Raw genomic sequence first — 20388 nt, forward strand, 5'->3', positions numbered from 1 at the left:
CTTTGCATTCAAGTTGCCTGCTGCTATCATGTTATTAAATATGCCTGAAACAAGGAGCCATTTGACAAAAATCTAGGGAACATAGATTTATTTTTGGTGGGGGGCAGTGGTGGAGAGGAGGGAGAAAGTACAGTCTAGCTTAATATAGCTCTGTAAAATACATTGCCACATATAGAATGAAGCATCTCACCAGAGCAAACATCAGGGACCATTGTCATAGGCAAACCCTACATTATAATTGTTTGGACTACTGAAATTTGCCATCACAGAATTTACAAATCAATACCCAAATTTTTGTTCGAAGTTCAAAGTAAATTTGTTACCAAAGTGTGTGTGTGTGTGTGTGTGTGTGTGTGTGCGCGCCACCATATACAACCCTGAGATTAATTTTCTTGCTGGCATACTCAGTAAATCCAATAACCATAATAGAACCAATGAAAGACCACACCAACAGGGTAAACAACCAGTGTGCAAAAGACAACAAACCAACAAATAGTGCAAATACAAAAATAAAGAGAAAAAAATAAATAATAATAATATCTGATACATTATTCTAGGTAATTTGATATACAGAATAAAATTAAAATATAACATTTCACTTACTTGGTTTTTTGTGAGGAGAAGGGAGTAAAGTATATAAATCAACACAAAATCTATTTTATTCAACTTGTGTTTTTCAATGTATACACTGATGAAACAGCTTCAAGTTACAGAATTTCATAATACAATTCATCTTCTAATAATACAACCCACCCACTCCCACACAATGTACTCTCCTGGATCATGGACGTTTCTGTAAATTTCTGTATTTCATTATCCCACAGGAATTTTTGATGATAAAATACTTGTCTATGATAAGCAAATTAAAGTTGTTCTGGAAACTGCACAGCCCTGAATGCTGATGTGCATTTGAGAATCATAGATGTGACTGGTGGTAAAATGGAACTCTTTTACCGTCAAGACCAGAGTTGGGCAATGATTGTACTTTCTCTCAGCTGGCTCCAACGTAAATGGGAATACCTACAGAAACCTGCATTAATCTGCTCTGAAAATTTTTGCATCTGCCTGAAAAGAAAGCTGTGCTTTACAGTTGATCTGTTTGTGATGGGATCTTAACATTGCATCTTAACCTATGCTGCACCTGCCCACAGGCCAGACTTAACAAATGTTTTAACATTTCCAACATTAATTATCAGTCATGAAGACTGATTCTTATGCATTGTTATTTATTTTTACAGTCCCATCAATGTGGACTACTTTGAAGGGTATTTCAGTAAGCAACATGCTGATTCTGATTGTGGATTTGCTGAAGAGTATGAGGTTCGTATATATGTATATATTCTCCTACGCTTTGTTTCTGTTCATTGTGGCTTAGTGCACCTTGTCATCTTCTACGTCCCTGTTTACTTTGAAACACTTGTATTTGCACATTGCTATTGTCTAATTAGCCAGTTTTACAAAACTTACCTCCCTCACTATACTGCAGTTTCAGATACTTTTATTTATTGCTAAAGGAGGTTAACGTTAGTCTGTCTGTGTTAATCTGAACAACAACTTGACTATGTCTGCATCCTTTTTGGCACTGAGTTGCTGCTATGTGATTGGCTGATCAGATATTTGCATTACTGAGCAGGTAACATGTTAATCTGTCAAAATCCCCCAATTTTTTATTCGAAGATCAGATTAACAGCCATATTATCCATACCTGGCACAATGATCTGAAGGGATCTGTGAAATTATGATCTAGAGTCGGTGCATATGTAATTTTGATAAGTGATTCTCCTGCTTTTTAATTTTTCTCAGACATGGACAAATGAACATATGGTTAATATATTGTAGAATTGGATTCCGGCCCTCATCATCACTGCTGTACAACTGCTGAAAACGTTAGCCTTAACAGAGAATTAGAATCCATTCCAATTTAATACTGGTTCTCTGGAGAATCATGAGTGAAATAGTTTTAAGATCAAGTTCAAGTTTAATTATCATTCAACCATACACGAATGTAGCCAAATGTACCAACAGCACACAGTACACTACACATAGCACATTGCACAAATTGCACATGTGGCACATATGTTTACAATTTCAGAAAGTTATAACAAAGTCACAAAGAAAATTATATAGCCCAAGTTCCTGAGTGGCATGACTGTAGAACTGATGGTAAGTTGCTCTGGTCCAGAGGCACAGAATGAACACCAGAGGGCAGCACCAATGGGAAGGCCCAGTCCCCAACCCAAGTATGGATTCCAGCATGCCCCGAAGAGGCTCTCCCATGATGCCTAAGCATCTCCTCTCCCGGTCAGCTGCCACAGGCAAGCCCGCAACTTAGGCCTCGTCCTTGCCACAACTCAAGCAATGCAGCTCCCCTGCCATCAGTCTCGCCAATGAACCAGTTAATCGGGCTTGCAGTATTTTACATTAACAATGTCCAACAGGGTATTGTGATCACAAAAACATCCAAGACAATCACTCAGAATTTTTTTGGACCATGCACTATCTCGGCACAATGGCTCTAACTCTCTATCTAAATGTTTTACAAGCTTCCTTCAGGTCACCCCTCAGCATCCTATATTCCAGTGAGAATAGTCTTGACCTATCCTATTTCTCCTTCTAACTACAGCCCTCTATTCCAGGCAACGTGCTGGCAACTCTTTTCTGCCACTGCCTCTATTGTAACCATATTCTTCCTGTAGTATGGTGTCCAGAAATGTACACAATACTGTAAGTGCAGTCAAAGCAATGTTTTCCACTGCTGCAAAGTAACTACCCAATGCTTATTCACAAAACCTCTGCCTGCGAAGATCAGCAGACCAAATACAGCTTTCATTATTTACCCACCTGTGTCACCATTTTCAGGGAGCTATGGACTTGGACCGCTATATTTCTCTATCCATCAGCACTCAAGTGCCATGCCAGTCACTCTACATGTCCTGGAAGAATTTGACTTTCCAAAGTGCATGCCCTCACACTTTACTGCATCAAATTCCACCTGTCAGCATTCCATCTGATTTATGTACCACTGCATCCTTGGACAACTTCTTCATCATCTATGAATCCACTAATTTCATGTTTCCTGCAAACAAACCACTAATCAAAACACCTACATTATCATCCAAGTCATTTATATAAAAGGCATAGTCTCAGGATCATTCTCCATTGTAAACTACTTATAGACTCCTAGTCAGCAAAATGCCCATCCACCACTATGCCTCCTATCACCAAGCTGATTTTGATTCCAGCTTTTTTCAACCACCTTTAAGTCCTTTGTTCCTTAAATTAGTTTTGGTGTTTTAAACTAAATGTAAAATGAATGTATATTTTAGCAATACTTTCATGTTTTATCTGATTGTGAAGGTAGGAAACGTTCACAAGCATTTGTTCCCCCAATCATACTACCACCCTTAACCGCCCGTCATTCAGGGTCCAGCGGGCTGCCTGCACTGCATCAGTCATACTCCCAGCAGGAAACAGCATCAGGGCATGATGGAGCGAGAGTTCGGCCCAGAACCATCCAGTCAGTAGTTTTAGAGCAAGTGAAATTCTGCCCCACTATATTTGACAGGTGAGAAACCAGTTTTCCTGATCATACCCACTCATAAGTATTTCCTTTCCAGGAACTCAAGTCAGTCGGAATATTGCAGTCAACACAAGTTGCCCAGCAACCTTTGAACAAGCCTAAGAATCGCTACAGTAATGTTTTACCATGTAAGTAATCTTGAATGTGTGCTTGGCAGTGTGTCTATCTGTCTCTGTTCATCTCTTCACTTAGCCCATCTATTTGTTAAATGTCTAAATCAATCTCTTCCTCCCTTTCATCATATACTGTAATTTCTATTTTTATTTTAGCTTCTATATTTACTTTATTCTTGTATTTGGCTTGTAAACAAGTTAATTACGATGCAGACAAATTAATGGCAATGATACTTGAAGCCATTACTAGTTCCAGAGTGGATTGTGGGAAACATTGGCTTTTATTCTGTTTCCTGTATTTGAGGGAAATTGGAGTATTTTTATTAACTTGCTTTTTGGTTTTATTTGGATGAGATGACAAAGCACAGAAGTTGTGACCTTGATGAAGGACCTAAGATCACAGTGTTTTTGACAGAACTGTAGGGCAAAAAGAAGACTGCATTCCTTGATAACCATTTTGGTTTAGTCCTTTTCAATTGTGTTTTGTTTTCTCTAAGTAAAACCTGTTTTTCAAAAATGCTTTTATTTTGACTTTTTTAATTAGTTGCTTAGTTTTAATTGTTGAAATGTCTGATTTCAGAGACATTTAAAACCTATTAGATGACTGCCACCAATTTACTTTTATGCTAGAGGTTCTGCTTTCTTAGCATACTGTGAGAATCCTTGCCACTGCTCAGACTAACTAGGAAATATCAGCCCAGGAAGATTATAAGGTTCAGTTACCCAGGACATTGATGAGATAACTTCTGTAGTGATTAGTATAATATTTGCATTCAAAGATTGATGTTGTGTAATTGAAGCATTTCAGAGAAGGTTTACTACATTAGTACTTCAAAGAGCCAGGTAATTTTATGAAGAAAGGTTAAACAGACTTTATCCTCCTCCCCTTCCTACCTTCCCTCTTACCTGGCCTCAACTATCATGTCCCTGCTTGTACTCTTTCCCCTCCTTACCTTCTGATTCTGGTTTCTTCACCCTTCCTTTCCAGTCCTGATGAAGAGTCTCAGCCCAAAACATATACTGTTTATTCCCATCCATAGATGCTATCTGACCTGCTGAGTTCCTCTCGCACTTTGTATGCTACTTTGTATCAAGTCAAGTCAATTTTTATTGTCATTTCGACCATAACTGCTGGTACAGTGCACAGTAAAAGTGAGACAACATTTTTCAGGACCATGGTTTACATGACACAGTACAAAAAACTAGACTGAACTATGTAATAATAAAAAAAAAACACAGAGAAAACTACACTAGACCACAGACCTACACTGGACTGCATAAAGTGCACAAAAACAGTACCGGCATTACAATAAATAATAAACAGGACAGTAGGGCAAGGTGTCAGTCCAGGCTTCGGGTATTGAGGAGTCTGATAGCTTGGGGGAAGAAACTGCCCGAATGCTTCGGAGCCTTTTCCCAGACGACAGGAGGGAGAAGATATTGTATGAGGGGTGCATGGGGTCCTTCATAATGCTGTTTCCTTTGCGAATACAAGTTTAGAAGAGTGAAAGAGGCCATGGATAGGCATAATACTTATTTATTTGTTTATTGAGATGCAGCATGGAATGGGCCCTTCCAGCCCATCGAGCTACAGCAACCCCCAGTTTAATCCTAGCCTAATCACAGGACAATTAGAATGACCAATTAGCCTACCAACCAGTAGGTCTTTGGACTGTGGGAGCAAACCAGAGCACCTAAAGGAAACCCTTTGGGCTTCGGGGAGAATGCACAAAATCCTTACAGGCAGCAGTGGGAATTGAACCCAGGTCAGCTGCACTGTAAAGCATTGTGCTAACCACAATGCTACTGTGCCACTTACAATGTTTCCTTTTATAGGGGAATGTAAAACAGGGGGATACCATCTAACAATTAGGTGGATTTTTTCTTTAAGGGTCATAGGTATGTGAAACTCTGAGAGCAGTGGAAGCACAGTCTGAAATAAATAGATTATTGGTAAACAAAGTGTACAGTTTTAGTCACGCACGGTGCCAAATGTCTAAGATTACTTAATTACGTATATCCAAATGCGTGTGCCCATTGAAAGCTCATAAGGAGTTCTCACCTCCCACAAGTAATTATGCATTTTATGATATGTAACAGATTTCTGTTTCTATTCATTTCTAGATGATATCAGCCGAGTTAAACTCTCGGTTACTTCAGAACCATCCAGTGATTACATTAACGCAAATTTCATGCCAGTGAGTGACATCAATTTATTCTCCAAAAAAATGAATATACATGGTATTTCAAAAGACCTGTGGTTAGGTGATAATGGACCAAAGATGTAGGTTAAGTAATCTAACAATGACTGCAAAAGCAAAAAACATGGTGAAGTAGTAATTCATATTTGTGGAAAGTGGTCCATGGAAACTGTATGTGATTTAAACTCAAGGTGTTGCCATAATTTTCCAATGACAACAAATTAGTGCGTATAATTTATACTCTGCAGGCCAACAATGAATAATTTTTAGAGGCAAGAAATAATTGTGAAATTGGAAAATGAATTTCCAAATATTTATGTTAGGTGATGCTTTTTGGTGGGAAGTATGTGGAAGTCTCTTACTGCTAAGAAGAGTTTAAATGGGATAGGGGCACAATGGTTGAAGTTCAGAAACACAAATGATACAATAATCTAAATAGAACCTTCCAAGAATAAGTTCGTGCGCTTTTCCAATTTCATATTGATTAAAGGACATAGGTGCGTGAGAAACTATGGAAAACCAAAAAGGGATATCATCATTGAACAGCATAAAAACAAGTTAGAAATGAAATATATGTATTTTCAATGGAAGCACTCTGTAAGAAATACGAGGAATCCCATTTATTGTTTCTCCAGACTACTGTCTTATTAGGTCACTTGAGATGATGAATTCTAGCACAGCTTGGGTAAAACATGTTGGCCTTGACACTCCTTCAGCAAGTCATACATGGTGGGGGAGATAACATCTGATTAGCTATTCAGCATCAGAGCTTTTTTCTGGTATCCTTTGCATTTGTATTAGGTGTTTCTGAATAATGGCCTTTTTTTATTTTGTTATTTCTTTTTAGGGATATAACTCCAATAGAGAGTTTATTGCTGCTCAAGGGCCATTGATGACTACAGTAAAGGATTTCTGGCGAATGATTTGGGAACATCGTGTTCCGGCTATTGTCATGCTTACCAAGTGTGTAGAGCAAGGGAGGGTATGTGAAGTATTTTCATTTTGACAGCTGTCTAAATTACTTCATGTTTTGTTCCAAGTTTTAAAAAAATTCCAGCACTTTAAAATGACAGCCAGCTGATTGTTAATATTCTGTAGCAACACATACACTCTTGACTTATCAGCCAAGGTATAATGAAACTAAATATTAAGGTGACACTTTAGAATCTGCATATAGACAGGAGCTTATGAGTATTATGGCCTTATGATTTTACATTTGCCATAGCTTTAGTCACCCAAAAATTCATCGATATTGCGTTATTAGACATGCAAAGTAGGTATGTATTGACCTCTGAAACTTACTCCATCAGTTTGAGTAGACGAAAAAAATTCAAAGGCAGAGCTCAATGTATGAACCTCACTGTAATGTATGGATCTATTTCTTATAGAGCAATGACACCCCCCCCCCAACTTTAGCACTACATATTGAACAATACATAGATCAAAGCAGATCAATATGTAGTGCTAAGGAGGTGGTCATTGCTTTAAAAGAAGTAAATCCATACATTACAGTGAAGTTCATGCACTGAAATCTTCATTACACTTCCTTCCCCTTTAAATTAATGCAACATAAAACTGTACATGTACAAAACTTCCAATTTCCCTTTCATAAACACATATACCAAATAAACAGGTTTTCACAGTAACAGTCCATAACTAATTTCACAGTTTAAAAGGTTCAGTCTTTTGGGTGGTGCTCTGTTTCTTTCAGGGTACCACCTCTGAACCTGTGGAGTGGCATCAGGTTTGGTAGATTTCTCATAGTCCTGCTTCCATCTTCACTTGCAGCTTACGTAAGCCATGCTTGTCAAAGACATAACCACAATATGATATTTCATTCTTGAAAAACTTAAAATTCTCCCTTTGCGCGCAGACCATATTCACTCAGCCTAGTAAGCACTTCATCAAAGTTCTAGAGGTGTTCTTCATCACTTTTTCTGGTCACAATGATGTCATCAAGGTGACATTGTACTCCTGGGACATCTTGGAGCACCTGGTCTATCGTTTTTTGCCAATTTGCTGGAGCTGATGCAATGCCAAAGATGAGATGATTTTACTGGAACAGTCCCTTGTGAGTGTTGATTGGGACAGATGTCCTGCTTAATTCCTCAATCTCCATTTGCAGATAAGCTTGTGAAAAGTCAATCTTTGAAAACCTCTCCCTGCCTGCCAAAGATGCAAAAATGTCTTCTATTTGTGGCAGGGGACATTGCACTGTACATGGCACTGGGTCGATACTCACCTTAAAGCCCCCACATGTGTGAATGTCTCTGGCCTTCCATTTCTTGATCACTGGGACAATGAGTATGGCCCAATTGCTCCACTCAACCTTGGAGAGAATTCCAGATGCCTCCAAGCTCTGCAGTTCAGCATCCACTTTAGGGTGTAGTGAGTCAGGCACTGGATGTGCTTTATGGAATCTTGGTGTTGCTGTTTCATCCAGTTCAGTTCTGGCCTTCATGCCTTTGAATTTACCAATCCCCTTCCCAAACACCTTCTCATTAGCACTGAGCAGCTGTGCCAGTCTCTGGTTAGTGCTACCATTTGGGCTGCTGTTGCCTGTTGATGTCACACTGAGAGCTTTGATAGAATACCAGTCTAGTTGGATTTTTCTCAATCATTTACATCCAAAAAGTGCTGGCCCTCCACTTTCCAATACATAAAGCTCCAACTGTTGTGTTTGGCCTCCATAGACGACATTTCTTTCAGTTTGCCTTTAGGAGACACTTTTTCATCAGTATAAGTCTTTAGCATCACTGAGGTCTTCTCTAATGGTATCTTAGAAAACAGTTTATTGTAGTCAATCCCTGGAATTATGGACAAAGCACACCCTGTATCCAGCTCCATTTTCAGTTTTACACCAGACACATCTATTGTGATCCTAATGATTCTTTGATCTGCTTTAGTTATATTATGCAGTTCTAGGAATGACAGGTCACCTTTGGCAGACTCTATGTTGTCTGATTCTGTTTTACATTCAGTAACTTTATGCACTTGCTTAGTTTTGTGTTTGAGTCTACTCATGCACATTTCTCTCTCTCTCTCTCTCTCTCTCTCTCACTCTCTCTCTCTCTCTCTCTCTCTCTCTCTCTCATTACAATGAGAATACATCAGTCAAAGCCATTTCCCACGTGTGCATTTATTTAACATATATGTAGTTGTGCACAGTCACAACACTCACTTCAATTTCCACCCAGCATCTAGGAATAAAACAATGAAAGACATTTTTAACATAACCAGCATTCGAGCGAGCAGTGGAGTGAAAGGCAGCAGAGTGATAGGGCTTTGGCTCAACAGGCTTAGGCAGTAACAGGACGAGGCGAGGTAGATTTACCTGTGTTATTTGCAGAAAGGAATAGTATGTGTGTGAGGCCAGTTTTCTGTGCTTGGTGTCAGATGCGGGTGGTTCTGGAGTCTCCCAGCCTCCCGGACAGCCATATCTGCACCCGGTGTGTCGAGCTACAGCTCCTAAGGGGCATAGTTAGGGAACTGGAGATGCAGCTTAATGACCTTTGCCCGGTCAGGGAAAGTGAGGAGGTGATAGAGAGGAGTTACAGGCAGGGGGTCACACCGGGACCACAAGAAACAGGCAAGTGGGTCACAGTCACCAGGGGGTAAGGGTAAGAGTCAGGTACTAGAGAGTACCCCTGTGGCTGTACCCCTTGACAATAAGTATTCCTGTTTGAGTACTGTTGGGGGGTCAGCCTACCTGGGCGAAGCAACAGTGGCTGTACCTCTGGCACAGAGCCTGGCCCTGTGGCTCAGAAGGATAGGGAAAGGAAGAGGAAGGCTGTAGTGATAGGGGACTCTGTAGTTAAGGGGTCAGACAGGCAATTCTGTGGACGCAGGAAAGAAACTCGGATGGTAGTTTGCCTCTCAGGTGCCAGGGTCAAGGATGTTTCAGATCGCGTCCAAGATATCCTGCAGTGGGAGGGAGGTACATATTGGTACCAACAACATGGGTAGGAAAAGGGAAGAGGTCCTGAAAACAGACTACAGGGAGTTAGGAAGGAAGTTGAGAAGCAGGACCTCAAAGGTAGTAATCTCAGGATTACTGCCTGTGCCACATGACAGTGAGTATAGGAATAGAATGACATGGAGAATAAATTGTGGCTGAGGGATTGGGGCAGGGGGCAGGGATTCAGGTTTCTGGATCACTAGGACCTCTTTTGGGGCAGGTGTGACCTGTACAAAAGGATACATTGCACTTGAATCCCAGGGGGACCAATATCCGGGTGGGGAGTTTGCTAAGGCTACTGGGGAGAGTTTAAACTAGAATTGTTGTGGGGTGGGAACCAAACTGAAGAGACTGGGGAAGAAGCAGCTGGCTCACAGATAGAGAAAGCCAGGAGACTGTGTGTGAGGGAGAACAGGCAGGTGATAGAGAAGGGACGCATTCAGACCGAAGGTTTGAGATGTGTCTATTTTAATGCAAGGAGTGTTGCGAGCAAAGCGGATGAGGTTTGAGTGTGGATCAGTTCTTGGAGCTATGATGTGGTGGCCATTACAGAGACTTGGATAGCTCAGGGACAAGAATGGTTACTTCAAGTGCCGGGTTTTAGATGTTTCAGAAAGGACAGGGAGGGTGGCAAAAGAGGTGGGGGGCATGGCACTGTTGATCAGAGATAGTATTCACGGCTGCAGAAAAGAAAGAAATCCTGGAGGGATTGTCTAGGGAGTCTCTGTGGGTGGAGGTTAGGAACAGGAAGGGGTTATTAACTCTACTGGGTGTTTTTTGTAGGCCACCCAATAGTAACAGGGATATCGAGGAGCAGATAGAGAAACAGATCCTGGAAAGATGTACTAATAACAGAGTTTTCGTGATGGGAGATTTTAATTTCCCAAATACTGATTGGCATCTCCCTTAGAGCAAGGGCTTTAGATGAGGTGGAGTTTGTTAGGTGTGTTCAGGAAGGTTTCTTGACACAATATGTAGATAAGCCTACAAGAGGAGAGGTTGTACTTGATTTGGTATTGGGAAATGAACCTGGTCAGGTGTCAGATCTCTCAGTGGGAGAGCATTTTGGAGATAGTGATCGTAATTCTACCTCCTTTACAATAGCAATGGAGGGAGATAGGAACAGACAAGTTAGAAAAGCATTTAATTGGAGTAAGGGGAATTATGAGGCTATCAGGCAGGAAACTGGAAGCTTAAATTGGAAACAGATGTTCTCAGGGAAAAGTATGGAAGAAATGTGGCAAATGTTTAGGGAATATTTGTGTGGAGTTCTTTCTTTATTGATCTTTTTTATTAAGTTTCAAATAGATAAACATAACAATGATAGTGATACAAAGAGATTGGGATTACATTAATAACGGTTAATGTATACATAAACAGACTCCAAGTAACATGTGTAATCTAAGCCTCCCAATCTCTTAGTAACTAAACATGAGAAAGATTCAAAGAGAAAAGATTTTTACAAGAAGAAAAATCCCCCTAAACTAACAAAAAAAACTAGAATAAAAACAAAACAAAACAAAAGCTGGGCTGCCATATTTCATTGGATAAAATCGTTAATTGTCATTAACTCCACTCCTCTATACACAAACAAAAAGTTTTTGAGACGGATTCAGAAAAGGTCAGTCTACATCATATGTCAATGTTGATATGTTGAATAGATGGTCACCAAGTTTCTTCAAATTTAACCAAAGAGTCGATAGTGCCACTCCTAATTTTTTCCAAGTTTGAGTATGTTATAGTTTGGGTAAACCATTGAAATATTGTAGGGGGATTAGAATCTTTCCATTTAAATAAAATGGATCTTCTGGCTATTAATGTAACAAGTGCAATCAAACGGCAAGCTGAAGGGGATAATTGACTAGAGTCCATCACTGATAATACAAAAATTGCAGTAATAGGATGAGGTTGTAAATCATTATGCAAAACTGCATAAATAATATCAAATATAAATAATATCAAAAATATCTTTCCAATATTTTTCCAAAAGAGGACAAGACCAGAACATATGTGTCAAGGAAGCTACCTCTAACTTGCATCTGTCACAGACAGGATTTATATGACAATAAAAGTGAGGTAACTTATTCTTGGACATATGGGCCCTATGAACCACCTTAAATTGTATCAAGGCGTGTCTAGCACACATTGAAGAAGTGTTAACTAGTTGGAGAATTTTCTCCCATTTCTCTGTAGGTAAAGATACCTGAATTTCTCTTTCCCATTCATTTATAATTTTATCAGATGTACCTAGACATATTTTCATAATCAGATCATAAATAATTGCTATTAAACTCTTCTGATAAGGATTTAAACCTAAATTTTTTTCTGTAATTTCAGTTTGATGTGATACCGGAAAAGTAGGTAACGTAATATTCAAAAGGTTTCTAAACTGTAAATATCTGAAAAAAATGTGAACTAGGCAAACTATATTTATTAGACAACTGTTCAAAATGAGACAGTTATCCATGAATAAGTCACGAAAACATGTTAGTCCCTTCATTCTCCATAAAAGAAAAGCTTGATCAAAATCTGGAATGTTGGAAGAAAAAATTAGATATAATAGGACTTGATAGGATAAATTTATTCAATCCAAAAAATTTACGAAATTGAAACCATATTCGTATTGTATGTTTAGTTATTGGATTAGTCATTTGTTGATTCAGTTTAGTAAGTGCAAAGGAAAGCGAGGCCCCTAAGACAGAAGCCAATGAGAACCCCTGTACAGACTCGATTTGTGTGGAGTTCTGCATAGATACATTCCAATGAGACAGGGAAGTTATGGCAGGGTATAGGAACCATGGTGTACAAAGGCTGTAATAAATCTAGTCAAGAAGAAAAGAGAAGCTTAAGATTCAGAGAGCTAGGTAATGTTAGAGATCTAGAATATTATAAGGCTAATTGGAAGGAGCTTAAGAAGGAAATTAGGAGAGACAGAAGGGGCCATGAGAAGGCCTTGGTGGGCAAGATTAAGGAAAACCCCAAGGCATTCTACAAGTATGTGAAGAGCAAAAGGATAAGACGTGAAAGAATAGGATCTATGAAATGTGACAGTGGGAACGTGTGCATGGAACCAGAGAAAATAGCAGAGGTACTTAATGAATACTTCCGTATTCACTATGGAAAAGAATCTTGGTGATAGTAGTGATGACTTGCAGCAGACTGAAAAGCTTGAGCATGTAGATATTAAGAAAGAGGATGTATCGGAGCATTTGGAAAGCATCAAGTTGGATAAGTCACCGGGACTGGATGAAATGTACCTCAGGCTACTGTGGGAGGTGAGGGAGGAGATTGCTGAGCCTCTGGCAATAATCATTGCATTATCAATGGGGGCAGAGAAGTTCCAGAGGATTGGAGGGTTGCGGATGTTGTCCCTTTATTCAAAAAAGGGAGTAGAGTTAGCCCAGGAAATATAGACCAGTGAGTTTTACCTCAGTGGTTGGCAAGTTGATGGAGAAGATCCTGAGGCAGGATTTATGAACATTTGGAGAGGTATAATATGATTAGTAGGCAGTAGGTTTTCTATGTTTCTATGTTTCTAACAGAGCAAATCACCCACCTGTTCTTGAATCTGTCTGATTATGAGATTAGTATGTTGGCAAGAATCGCATAAGCACAGGAGATTAAGCTTCTGTAATAAGCTTCTACCTACTGGTTGTTGCTGCTGCACCCTGCTACTCCTGTTTACCCCTCATCCCATTTTAGTTTAATGCAAGTGTGAGATTCCCATGAATTAGGTGAACTTAGAGAAGCTACCAATATGAAACTGACACAAGGCTCCCTTCACAAAAGAGATCTGGCCTTGTACCAGGCCCTCACATGTCAAGTAAGGAAGAAGGCCATTTGTAAGACAACATTGACTTAGCTGTCAAAAGCTGTCAGTGAGAGCTACTAGATCTAAGAAATATAGGAGGAGGTTTATTACATCAGAGGAGTCCCTGTGTGGAGTTTTAAATTGGCTGAGGAAGTTAATTTAAGTTCTCAGTCCATTCATTTGGTAAAGTACCACCACTTTGGAAGAGGAACTAATCTGTTCAGCTTGATAAGTGTAACTTATTATTATGTAGCAGGATAACCTGAAAGAAAGTTTCATTGAGCCCTCATCTGAAAGGTTAAGGAACATTCAGGATTTCCTAAACAATCTCTTTAATTACTGAAACTTACAATTTTTTTTAACCTTTGACATCCAAACTGTTTAGATATCCTTTTCTGCCTGGACTTAACTTACTTGAATTCGGCCATTAATGTCAGGGGACAGTGACCGTAAATCCATTGTAAAACTATGAGGATGTGATCATATTTAAGAATGAAAGCATCAAAATCATTGACTTTTTTTAAATTTGCTGTGTCCCCAGTGTTGGATATTTTACATGAAGGAAATTAACTATAAGGCATAGGTTCCTCTGAATTAGATTACGCCTACACTTTACCCATGAAGAGAGTGTTACTTAATGAGGTTCTGCACTACACAGGGCCTTTGAAAAGATAATGAAAACTTTTAACTAACATTAGAATTGAGGAAGCAGTTCTTGAACTCAACCATTGAGTTAAAGTGATTTGCATTTAAAGTATAGAGTCAAATGCCTACAACTTAGAGAAAGAAAGAACTCAACATCCACTTCTAGACCACAGCTTTCTCACTATGCCTCCCATCCACGTATTTATCCAAACTTCATTTAAATGTTACAATCAAACCTGCATCCACCACTTCTGCTGGCAGCTGGTTCCACACCTGCACCAACCTCTGAATGAAGAGGATCTCCTTAAATATTTCACCTTTCACACTTAACTTATGACTTCTAGTTTGAGTCTCACCTAACCTCTCTGGAAAAGTACAAACTTGCTTACAATTGCTCTATTTTGTGTTCCTCTATCAAATCTCCCCTATTACTCTTATGATCAAGGTAATGAAGTCCTAACCTATTCAATCTTTCCCTAGAACTCAGGTCTTGGCAACATCCTTGTAAATTTTTCCTGTATTCTTTCAATCTTATTGATATCTTTCCTATAGACAGGTGATCAGAACTGCACACAATACTTGAAACTTGGCCTCACCAATGTCTTATACAACTTAACATATCAACCCATCTCTTATTATCAGTACTTTGATTTACGAAGGCCAATGAGCTAAAAGCTCTCTTTACAACCCTATCTGTCTGTGCTGCAACTTATAATGAATTATAGACCTGTGTTCCCAGATCCCTTTGTTCTACCACACTCCCCAAGCCCTACCATTCACTATTTAAGACCTACCCTAAGTGGTCCTCTCAAAGTGCAACACCTAGATTCGCCTGTATTAAATTCCATCTGCCATTTTTCAGTCCATTTGTCCAGCTGGTCCAGATCCCACTGCAATCTCTGATAGTCTTCCTTGCTGTCCACTGCATCTTAATCTTGGTGTCATCTGCAAATTTGCTGATCCAGATAACCACATCATCATCCAGATCATTGATACAGATGACAAAGAGCAACAGACCCAGTACTGATCCCTGTGGCCCTCCACTAGTCACAGGTTTCCAGTCAGAGAGGCAACTATCCACTACTACTCAATGGCTTCTCACACTAATAGTCATAAACATTTAGTCTACTTCCAATTTATGGCTTCTTGTATCCAAGCCAATCTTGTATCCAATTTATTACTTCGTCCTGAATGCCATGTGACTCAACCCCCATGCAGGATCTTGCTAAAGTCCATGTAGACAATACCGTCTTTCTTTCCTTCATCAATTTTCCTGGTAACCTCATCAAAAAACTCTGTAAGATTTGTTATAAAGACATTCTGACTATTCCTAATCAGGCCATTGTCTAACCAAATACTTATATATCCTGTCCCTATGGATACCTTCCATTAAATTACCCACTACTGACATCAGGCTTACCAGCCTATTATTTTCTGGCTGAATTTTAGAGCCTTTCTTGAACAATGGAACAGCATTAGCTATCCTCCAGTCCTCCAACATCTTATTCATGGTTAAAGATGCTTTACATACCTCTGCCATGGCCCTGCAATTTTTGCATTAGCTTCCCTTGTCAGCTCCTGGTGACATATCCATTCTGAAATGTAAGAAGGGATGTTCTTGTGTTACTTTCTAGGCAAAATGTGAACAGTACTGGCCAACTGAGCGTCCTCTTAGCATTGAAGACAAAGTGGTTACTCTGACATCAGAAGTGACTTCTGAAGACTGGACCATCAGAGACTTCTCACTGGTGAAGGTGAGTTATCTACAGAATCATAAGCTTTGCATAATAGCAAGAAATTCAGATGGGAAGAGTTGAACCATATGAAATTGTTTAGATTTTTCAGCCAGCAATGAAGTGTAAAATGAATCCAAGAGAAAGCCATAAATATCACAACTGTTCTCATCAGCCAGAACTTGCTGGTACACAGAGTTGCTGAGCCCTCAGTAATATTACAACAAATACAAAATGGCTTGTGACCAGAGCATTTCTTCTAGGAAATCATACTTAGACAATCAGTATCATGAGGAACCTTCACCTAGATAACTGTCTCTGGGTGACTGTAAACTTTGTTTGAATATTTTTGGAAAAGTCTTCATATCATAGTATGGACTATTTGCAACAACAGTGCTTCACAAAGGCTGAGTACAGTAGATACAGTCTGACATGGCACTGAACAAAACTGGGTGGTAGATTCATCCTCACTCATCATCAGGAATCCGCTTCTTAATTGTACTTGTTACTTACAATGATCCGTGATTATGAGGAAATTATTCATTTTTGTTGTTGACACTCTTTTACCAAAGAAGGTATTTGTTCCCCTTTGCAGGAACTGTTATGAATAGTTTGGCTGGGCAAGTATCGTCACAAGGGGACGTTAGGAGCAGACCCAAATGCAAGACACAGACACTGAAGTATTATGAACAGGACTATGTTTATTAAGAATACTAGGGAAGCAAAGGAGCGAGGACAAAATAACAACATGGACATAGATGTAGGATACAACCTGGGCTAGGACTTGGGACTTGGACTTGACTGAGAACTCAGGTCTTGGCAGGGACTAGGTACCTGGATCTTGACTTGGCTTTTGACTTGGGACGCGGGCTTAAATTGACCAGGGACTTGGACTCAAGCTTAGACTCAGACTTGACTAGACTTGGACTCTTCTTGGACACAGAGCTGGGACTCAAGCCTGGACACAGGACACAGAGCTGGGATTCAACCCTGGACACAAGACTTAGAGCTGGGACTCTTCTTGGACACAGGACACGGAGCCAGGACTCTTCTTTGACGCAAAGCCAGGACTCTTCTTGGACACAAGACACAGGGCCGGGACTCTTCTTGGACACAAGACACAGGGCTGGGACTCTTCTTGGACACAAGACACAGGGCTGGGACTCTTCTTGGACACAGGACATGGAGCCGGGACCCTTCTTGGACACAAGACACAGAGCCGGGACCCTTCTTCAACACAGGACACAGAGCCAGGACTCTTCTTGGACACAGGACACGGAGGCAACCTAGAGTCCATGATACTCTGTAGCTCCAATAATGGTCCAGGCTTACCGCACTGTTTGAGGTCACGTGTTTCTGGTAACAAGCTTCTTGATGTGGGTTTCTGATGCCAAGCTTCCTGGAATGAGTTTCTGATGCCAAACTTCTTGGTGTGGGTTTCTGACAGGGACAGTCCAGCAAAGGAATAGCTGGGCCCCTGAGCTGTTTATGTTTCAAGCCTGAAATGAGGATCAGCTGCCTCAATTAAGGCGCCCAACGGAACAAGGGAAAACAGAAACAACCGGATTGTGGACTTCACGGACCAGACCGTGACACGTATAGTCATACTGCCCATTCATCACACTTGATTGTTTCTGTCTCTATGTTGTTTGGCTCCAAAACAATGTGAGTTGAGAATATTTTGATTCTCCTCATTCGATGCTCATAGGTTCATAGAGCAATGAGCGTGATTGAGGGACACATGTTTGTCATCCATGTGGAATAAATGATAATTAATGTTATGCCCCTTTGCCTTTGGTGAAATTGCTGTCTTATGAGCCAAACAGCTGAATAGAAACAAATTGCAAACAAATGTAATTTAGGTTGAAATTTTCATGGGTTAAATATGCCGCAAACATTCACTTCTTCAATCTTCTGTTGTAATCAACCTGTTCATTCACAGACAGGATTAAAGAAAGTTACTTATTAACTGAGAATGCTAAAGCAGTGAAATATGATCAAAATAATAGATGAAAAACTTTTTAGATGACATTTGTCTTGGCTCGACCATTGGCATCTGAATTACCATTTCAAACCTCTTGTACAATGTCCAAGACTTCCATGGCCACTTGGCTAATAATGGTTGGATTCACCTATTCAACTTCTTTGACAATAAATTTGTTTCAACCTTTGCTGCAGAATAAATCTGGAGAGAAGAAAAACGTACGACAGTTCCACTTTACGGGTTGGCCTGACCATGGAGTTCCAAGCACCACTGGTATCCTCATCGAGTTCAGGAACTTAGTACGGCAATACATCGATCAACATCAAATGAGTGGACCCACTGTAGTGCACTGCAGGTGATCATATTTCATTAGTTATTCAGTACTGCTTAATATTTTCATTCTTATTAATTTCTCCAGTATGCAGTATTTAAGTGGCTCTCTCAGGGTGATGTGAGAGCTGGTCAAGCTGGTGGGGATCTTTCTGCTTCATACATATCTTTGATTTGCCTGTATTTCTGAGTGGAGTAAAAATGAGCGGTTTAAATTGAGCAATGTCATTTAACATCCCTAGTTTTCAATACATAGCACAACCATTTAGTCTCCAGAAAGTTACCAGAAGAGCTACTGAAGTCTTGCAGGTAAGTGCATAGGGCCAGGTTTAGTTTAATTTAGTTTAGACTAGATATACAGCATGATAACTGGTTCTTCCAGCTCAACGAGCCCACACCACACAATTACATCCATATGACCAATTAACTTATTAACCCAAATATCTTTGGGATGTGGGAGGAAACCACAGCACCTGGAGGAAACCACAGGGAGGATGTACAAAACTCTTTACAGACAGTGGCAGAATTTATAATGCTATGCTAACTGTTGTGTTACCGTGCTGCCCCTAACCGTACTTAGGTGAAAATGTAAACAAATGCTTCAGAACTCTTTTGAGGTCTCATCCCACCAGTGAGGCTTTACAGCAGCACCTTTTTATATGTCCCTGGTCACTCAAGTAGTAGTGTGAGGGTGGATGGAGTGCTTCTGTCTTCTTGATCTTTATTTCTCCCTCAGCCTACCCTGGCCAACTGTGACTTTACACTGAAAATGACTGAGGGACATTCAGTAAAATTGCTGTAAATTCTATTTGCCATCTGCAGAAGCTTGCTGTTTGGTTTTGCTACCGTATCCCACCAGGATAAAATCATACCAGGGACACACTGAAGCATGCAACAGCTATTGTTGTTGTTCCTTGCAGTGCATCAGGCAGCACTTTTGCCATTTCCTTAACATTTGTCTGTTCTTTGCGAGGCCAAGTTGCTAGCTCAATGCTCAACCCAGCACAGATGGAATGCATGCAAGGAAAATGTTGGATCCAAACCTGAGATCATTTGCCAGTGCTGATGCCACTACACCACTAACTAGCTAATGCAACAGCTATCAAAGGCACTAAACGTACAGACTCACAGGATGTGTGAGATGGAGATGAACCAAATGACTAGCATTTCCTCCAGCTCTACAATCTGCTCTGTATGGTATTATGCTATCACCACTAACAAGTTGCTAGTTAAGATTTGAAAGTCATAGTGTGAGTTTTGATTATTCATTTCCATAGTAACCAACTTCTAGTCCTATGAAATTACCAATTAATGTTAAATTAGTGATTCACATATAGAGTAAGTCGATACTTGTTTGGCAATAAAGCCTTCGATTCACTTTCATCCTTACAGTATATGGCTCTTCACTCCAGTAGCCTGATAGTATTTCAAAATTCTTCGATGATAAAAGGCTGTTGCTTAACATTTCTGGTAACAACTGTTGATGTGGGGGGCGGGGAAGGAGGTGCTGGAGGGCGGTGGTACAGAGGCAAACATCACAAAGGAGCATAACACTCCTTCATATATGCAATGTGACTGATTTTAATCTCCTTTCTCACTAAGTGCTGGAGTTGGTCGGACAGGAACATTTATTTCCATTGATCACATGATTTACCAGATTGATAAAAACCGAGAGGTTAATATCTGGGCTATAGTTTATCAGCTGCGAATGAACCGGCCACTGATGGTGCAGACGGAGGTAAGGCACTAGCAGCAGCATATTGTGTATATGTACAATACACCTATGAAAAGATTTAATTTTCTTTGGTGACTTTCGGTGATAATATTAAACAAACTGTACTGTTTTATTCAGTGACAGTTGTCCACTAAATAGAAGTGAATGACATTTTAATCTATGGCATTTAAACAATGCGTGACTCTCAAATGACAGTAGTTCCTCAATTTACAAAAGTTTCATTTATTTTCCATATACCATCAATGAATCATTAGGGTACACGTCTTTGATTTATAAAGCCCTTTTTTGCTGTTATGAA

General features: G+C 39.9%; 1 protein-coding gene across 1 annotated transcript in view; it reads left to right on the plus strand.

The window, feature by feature from the left end:
- LOC132397544 (uncharacterized) overlaps window positions 1-20388 on the plus strand; it is a 215824-nt gene that overhangs the window by 189358 nt on the left and 6078 nt on the right. The window contains exons 58-64 of the mRNA XM_059976370.1: window positions 1239-1320; window positions 3618-3708; window positions 5818-5891; window positions 6742-6876; window positions 15943-16062; window positions 18220-18380; window positions 19958-20093. Coding sequence (XP_059832353.1) covers window positions 1239-1320; window positions 3618-3708; window positions 5818-5891; window positions 6742-6876; window positions 15943-16062; window positions 18220-18380; window positions 19958-20093 — 799 coding nt within the window. The remainder of the gene's footprint in view (window positions 1-1238; window positions 1321-3617; window positions 3709-5817; window positions 5892-6741; window positions 6877-15942; window positions 16063-18219; window positions 18381-19957; window positions 20094-20388) is intronic.

The sequence above is a fragment of the Hypanus sabinus genome, chromosome 7 (assembly GCF_030144855.1).
Source record: "Hypanus sabinus isolate sHypSab1 chromosome 7, sHypSab1.hap1, whole genome shotgun sequence".
NCBI lineage: Eukaryota > Metazoa > Chordata > Chondrichthyes > Myliobatiformes > Dasyatidae > Hypanus > Hypanus sabinus.